At 49.1% G+C, this 6,816-nt stretch overlaps 1 protein-coding gene across 2 annotated transcripts in view; it reads right to left on the bottom strand.

Annotated features, from left to right (window-relative positions):
- Positions 1 to 230: 230 nt before the first annotated feature.
- The window catches only part of LOC309619380 (disintegrin and metalloproteinase domain-containing protein 21-like), a 29,632-nt gene continuing 23,046 nt past the window's right edge, over positions 231 to 6,816 (bottom strand). The window contains exons 1-2 of one of the 2 annotated variants that reach the window (XM_082374502.1): positions 3,709 to 5,437; positions 231 to 2,749 (exon numbers count right to left, since the gene is read on the bottom strand). In XM_082374502.1, coding sequence (XP_082230628.1) covers positions 465 to 2,684 — 2,220 coding nt within the window. In that variant the 5' untranslated portion in view covers positions 2,685 to 2,749; positions 3,709 to 5,437 and the 3' untranslated portion in view covers positions 231 to 464. Of the gene's footprint in view, positions 2,750 to 3,708; positions 5,438 to 6,816 lie in introns of those variants that run through there. The other variant, XM_082374503.1, reaches the window with a different exon arrangement.

The following is a 6,816-nucleotide window of genomic DNA, read 5'->3' as shown; positions in this document are numbered from 1 at the left end:
GAGAAGAAGAGATTAAATAGAGGAAGCAGAAAACCCCAGTGTTCAAGAGCACTAATTTGGAGAAATGTTATGAATCTGCCCCTAAAGAAGCCCATGAAAATTTTTGTTATTACTGGGACCAGTGAACTCAGGTCAAGACCCAGCTGCTGACTCAGGTCTCTCTCCAGGCCAAAGTCTCAAGCTCAATTTGCTCTCTTAGAGTTTACAAAATATTAGAGGGCACCAACAAGTGGTTTTTCAAGATTTATTTCACAGCCCTGATCAGTGACCTATCAAAGAGACCTGATGTGAGAACATCGATGCCTCTTGACTGCCCCTGATGTACGAAAATCCCCTGTCATCTCCTGCAGACTTCTAGAACATGATATTCAGCTTCGCCATCTTATTACTGATTTCATCATATATATTGATATTACTTCTATATTACCAATGGTTGTACAGGGGTCAGGAGGCTGGTTTATAATTTATTTATCACCTACTATCACTTCCTTAACTCTGGAGGTCTTGACATTTTTAACATTGGTGGCCACACCAAAGAGGAGTGCAGCTATGAAGGTATAAATGCGACCAAAGACCAGTTTCAAATATAGGATCGATGCTTGGCTTGTTTTTACTGAGCGAATTCTTCTTGAACTGGGTCCGCTGTCCATGCTCCCTCCAGGACCTCTCTTTAAGCACAGTGGAGGCTCCCAGCCTACATGGCAATGGCAATTCCTTCTATTGTTGCAAATTCCTCTATGATTGCATTTCTTAGGGGGACAGTCATAAGTTATTGCATCTATACGAGCATTGCAGGCGCTATTGAGACAGAACCTCTCAGGAGCGCAGGGGGTACCACTTCTCACATGACCAACATCAGTTGTTTCTGGGGAATAGTGACTGCCTACTCCCCAACACCAGACCCCTGAGATCTTTGACTGATGGAATGAAACATGTTCCTGCAACCGGGGAACATGAGTGACATTGCTACACTGCAGCCTTCCACATTTTATGTCTTCTTCTCCACAAGCAGCATAGTTCAACACCCTATCATTTCTTGTACAGTGTCCAAATCGATTGGCTTTTCTATTTATTGTATAGCAGACGTCATGAGCGTTAATAGCATGTCTTCCAAAGATTTCTCTGCAGTGCATTGTGCGGTCAGTGCAGTTTCCATGATAGCAGTAGCCTTCTTCAGTACAGGGCGTTCCATCCTGCATATAAAAATCTTCTGGGCATTGACTGGTTGTTCCAAAACAGTACTCTGGAAGATCACATGGATTCTGGATTGGTCTGCAGAGTGTCCCAGGTTCAGAGTAGGTACAGTTTGTACAGCATAGTCCTTCATTACAAGTAGCCCCTTCCTCCAACATGCAGTCATACTCACAGCATTTGTTGCTGTAACACTGCTTAAAGGAGCCACAGTCACATTGCTCCCAATCCTCCACTATATAGTTTCCACAACGCATCTTTATCAGGCTTTCATTAAAATAGCTCACCGTTGTGTTAAATATACAACTGCCCCGTAGTCCTACTATGTTCCACCAATGCCCAATGGAACAGTCACTGAAGGCATCTGTCAAGGCTGGGTATTTTGCCATAAGGCAGGTGCTCCTTCTCATGCAATAGCAGTTATCACCATCATACCACAGACCAAAGCTTCTCCCAATGAGTTGGGTTGATACAATAGCTAATATTAAATAATGTCTGCCTAGATAACCAACGAAGAGTAGACTACGATCAGTTGTACACATAGTATAGGTCTCTGGCTCAAATTGACCTGGTCGTGGTCCATCACGAATTACTATCAAGGATGAAGTGGTTTCTGTAACTAGTCTGAAATTGTTTGCATGATAACGAGCATATGCACCACCTGGTACTCTATAGTCATTCATGACAGTTGGATCTCTTTCATTAAATAGTACCACTGCAACTAGATAGAACCTTACAGCAAGACCTTGTTGAAAGGAGTCCACTATACTACACATGTGTACCAGGGTTTCTACACACTTAGACACATTGTTGTATACATGATACATTGAATTAGAATATTGAACAAATCCTTTCATAATTCCCTTATGTGCTGCAAACACCCTAGCACCACTCCTGGGGGCTACACTGACATCTGCTTCAGGGAACAGTGGGTGTCTAACCTCCTTGTGTCCCGGTCCATATGCAGGTCCTGTTGCACTGGCATCTGCCACTATCTGAGAAACCACATGTTCAAACCTTTCCGAATCCTTGAGGGGTTTGATTTCATATGCAAGGTCATCCAACTTCATAATACCTTCAAGACCCCCATAGCACGTGTCCACGGTGACCATGGAAAAAGGAATCTCCTCCAGGTAGCCAAGGTAGTAACAATCTGAAGGGACGAAGGGGTAGTCCATCTGCAAGGCTCCTTGGTCATCCTGAGTCATCAGCAGCAGGTGTCCGGGCCAAAATAACTTCTTGCGCCGCATGTGGATAACGTGCCTCTGGCCCCCAAAATGCAGGCTGTAGGAGAGCCAGCCTGGCGTCTGAACACCCTTGCCTCGGTGCAACTCCTTCCTGGGTATCACCAACTCCGAAGAGATGTAGCGCCATGAAGGGCGGCCTTGAGAGCACTGGACTGGAGCCAGTACTGCCCAGAGTCCAAGCAGCAAGACAGCTGCCCCCAGGGTGACCTGGCCCTCTGCCAGCCTTGGGGCCTTGCTCAGGGACATCTACCAATGAGTTAAAAGCAGGATCCCAGAGGAGCCAGGTCTACACCATCTGCTGTGGCCACCTCCTACAAAGGAGACAGTGACAGAGAAAAAGAGGTTGCTGGGTGGGTCTCCTAATGGGATTAGGTAACAGTCCCAGGGCGTGGCAGTGGATGGGTCTGGATATGAACTCAGCCAGGGCTGAGGTGGGAGAGCGGAGGGCTATGTCCATGAGTGCTACCATGGAATTGAGGGCTTACTGGGTCAGCATCTAGAGTAGGAGTCATTGTTCCTCAGTGCTCTGTGAAACCTTTCAGAGTGCACCATCTAATGCTCCCTTAATCATCAGATTTTATTTTCCTTGCCCCAGTGGGTGAGAAGAGACACCACTCCTGACCACGTGAGAGCCCCAGGGGCGTTCCCTCTGTCCTTTTCCGTGGTTCTTTCCTGGACATGGTAGGTTCCTCCTATGCATGTGCTGATCCCTTCTCTCTGTTGGTGCCCAATGTGAGAGAACAAATATTTCACTCTTGTGAAATTTTGTACTTGTTTTGAGAGGAGGAAAAAAATCTAGTACCAGGTCATGATCAGAAGAAAAATTTCATTGTCCTCCAGACTATGAATATTTCCCTTTTAATTTACAAACACAGTCCTGCCATTTAAACCGAATGTGATCGGGGATGAACTTACAAGGTAGGACATTTACTCCTTGCCGTCTGCCTGCTGTTCTGTATTCCTCCCCATCCCAACTGGGCCTGCTCCTCCCTGATGGACCTAACACATCGGCCAATCTTCCCCCCTGATAGGGCGAGAGTTAGACGCTCTTTCACTCCCACAGTAGGGCTTTCGCAGAGCATAGGATGAGGATACCTGACTCATAAAATCTAATGATGCTCCCCTTACCCCCCGTGCAGCCCCAGGGCTTCACTCTGAGTCCTCACCATTCTGCTCTCTCAAACGAGTTCCCACTGACCTTCTGAATGCTAATTCTACACTTTTAATTTATACCCTGTACAAGATGATGTACTCTTTTCCCTCTACTCACCATTTAATTATGCTTACACATATGGCTTTTACGTTTTTGCTTCTCATTTCTTTCTTCTTCTCCCATCTTCTATCTGGGCCTGTTTTCATTCTACTGTAAAATTACATCTCACAATCTCCTTCGGTGCCTGTTAGCTGACAATGCACTCTAACTTGTTTTTTCATCCTATGTCTTCCATTAAGGTGCTTTCTTCAGCATGAAATGCCTTCTTAAGGCCCAGTTTCATAGGTACAGTACTACAGACTTGCACTAATTCCCCCCTCAGAATCCGGAGGCCACAAGCCCTTCTGTCCGCCTACACATCATGATGAGAAGTCTGACTTAACTGCGTATCTTAAACCACTTGAAGAGAATCAGACTTTTCCTTCAGAAATGGGATGATGGGATGAGGCCATGTGCCTGGGTGACTCAGGAGTTTTCTCTCTTCTCAGGTACCCAGGCTGAGAACCACATCGTACAAAGGCATGAGGGAGAGGTGGTCTCCATGGAGAGGCTCAGCCTCACCTGTGTCATCTACATGTTCCCAGGTTCAGAATATTCCCTGTGGTGGATCCACATTCACCCAGGGAAGGGGCTGGAGCGGCTGCTGTGGCCTGGGCTCAGGGGCACACTCAGGACAGCATGACCTCCAGTCCTGAGTCAGCATCTCCAAGGACACAACCGAGAAGCAAGTGTTCTCACAGCTGTGCAGTTCCAAGGCCAGGAGTGCAGGCAGGTACGGCTGTGCCCGAGACACTGCAGTCCGAGTGCGTGGTGAGCCAGACACAAGCCTCGCAGGGGCAGGTGTGGGGGCTGCGGGTAACAGCCAGGGTCTCCCAGGAGATCTCAGGGCCTCAGAGGGAGGTCAGCGCTGCCAACACAAGGCTGATCGTGGGAGCAGGCGCAGATGGAGGTTCAGGGCTGTTCCCTGCCGGGGTCTGGGGCTTCCTCTCCTTAGAGCAGTCTCCCCCAGCCCATCTCTGCCTCATGATTCTATGCTTAACCCTGAAACCTCTGAATTAGGAAGATGTGCTGCCATACGAGGAAAACACTCCCATGCACAGAAGGCAGAGTCCCTTACGACTGTTTACTCCTGTCCATAAATACCAATTAATTATCAAAACTTCTGAAGGAAGTTGGCTGAGTCCATACAAGAGGCTCTGCTGCAGTCAGCAACGCGGCAGTGCACGGCACAGCTCAGAGCACAACGAGCCAGCAAGCAGCGCCTTAAAGCGCATGATGGGTATCAGGCAACACCGGCATCACACACCCAAAGCGAGAGGAGGAAGGCCCTGGTGGTGGCGGTTACTCACCCGACACCACACTCACAGCACCAGCAGTACTAATAGTGGACATCAAGGCAATGCACAGTGACACCTATCCCCGACCAAAGCTCGATATAGAAGCTCAGTCTGATGATGCCACAGGCACACGTGAAAGGAATTTGAAAAATGTATCACCTCCATTATTGAGGTGTCTGTTGAGAGCAGGGCAGACCTCTCAAGCACATCAGAAATGGTTTGATAGCACCAGCAATGGAGACGGATTAGGGTTTTTAATGTGGTTCCTGGGTGTGGGAGGGTAAGTGTTGTGCTCACGGGCGGGGCTCATGTGGTTTTGATCTCCCACCTGCATCGAAGGAGGGAGAAGCTGTGCTTCTTACCAAATTTCCCAGCAGTGGGCAGAGGAAGAAGAGAGGAGTGAACTTTAAGGTGCCAGCTCTCAAACATCAGAAAATAGAGTAGGACTATTTCTTCCACTTAACACCTGCAAAAACTAACTGAAAAAAAAGGAGAAAAGGGCCATTATGGATAGAAAACAATCTGAGTCCTTAGAAAGTGGGGAGAATGATTATATGTTGGTTAGCAATAATAAGAAATAACAGAAAAGGAGTTCTTCAGTCCCTCCCCACTTCTAAGGACAAGGCTTCCAATATGAAAATTCCTCTTCAAGCTCGAGGGTAAAGTCCACCCCTGGGCTGCGGGAGCTCACAGCTCCCTCCGCAGACAGGGCTGAGGTCTCTGGGGAAGGCAGAGCTGTGGTCCGGAGGAAGAGGAGGCTGTGGGTTCTTCTCCTCCGCCTGGTGACACCTCCCCAAAGTGAGGGTCGCAGGTGTCAGACACGGGTCTGCGGGGATGGTTGTGGCCACAGGTGACTGACGGCGACTGATTCTCCTTGTGCCCAGGTGTCCTGTCCCAGGTGCAGGTACAGGAGTTGGGCCCAGGACTACACCTTGCAGACCCTCTCCCTCACCTGTGCTGTCTCTGGATTCCTCATCCCAACCAGTGGTTATTGCTGGAGCTGGGATCCATCAGCCCTTGGGGTAGGGGCTGCACTGGTCATCAGGAATATGCTAGAATGACGACTCAGCCCCAGCCCCAGCCCCTAGGAGTTAACTCCCCATCTCCAGAGACACGTCCAGGAGCCAGTTCTCCCTGCAGCTGAGCTCTGCGACCACCCAGGGCATGGCTGTGGACTGTTTGAGGGACACAGGGAGGGGAGGTCAGGGTGAGCCCAGACAGAAACTTCCCTGCAGGGAGACAGGAGGGGCTGGGCTGCAGGTTTCACTGAGGACCATGAGGCAGGACTGAGGCCACCAGGGGATGCTCAGGACCCACTGAGCACAGAGACCAGCCACACGAGCAGGTGCGGATGAAGGTAGAGGTTTCCTGCCAGAGCCTGTGGTTCCCTCTGCGTCTCACCATTTCTCGTAGACCCTCTCTACATTTGTAATTGTTTGTCAACTACAGATTTCTGATTAGAAACTTCTGCTCTAACACGAGCATACAGTCTCACGTGCACCAATGCAGAGTCCCACCTACAGAGCCAGTAATGACTGCTGATGGTCACCAGGAGCAGGGATGTGAGGGAGCCTGAGGGAGCTGGTTGCTGGTTTCCCATCATACTGGAAGAGCAAACCTCAACAGAAATCCTACACAAGGACAGTCTTTGCTGTCCCGGTCCCAGCCAGATGGAGCCTAAGGCTGGGCCAGTCCCTGAGAGAAGCTGATGGATTTTAAATCTAACCCTCCTCTCACCAGACTCAACGCTGTACAGTGACCACTGATCAGGCTGTCTCTTCTGTGAATCAGCTTTCTTTCTCCTTCATCTTTTTGTCCCCAAACCCTT

Source organism: Balaenoptera borealis (genome assembly GCF_965194805.1).
Source record: "Balaenoptera borealis genome assembly, chromosome: 20".
Lineage (NCBI taxonomy): Eukaryota > Metazoa > Chordata > Mammalia > Artiodactyla > Balaenopteridae > Balaenoptera > Balaenoptera borealis.
Note: the sequence above shows the minus strand (reverse complement) of the source record. Positions and strands in the feature narration are given on the sequence as shown.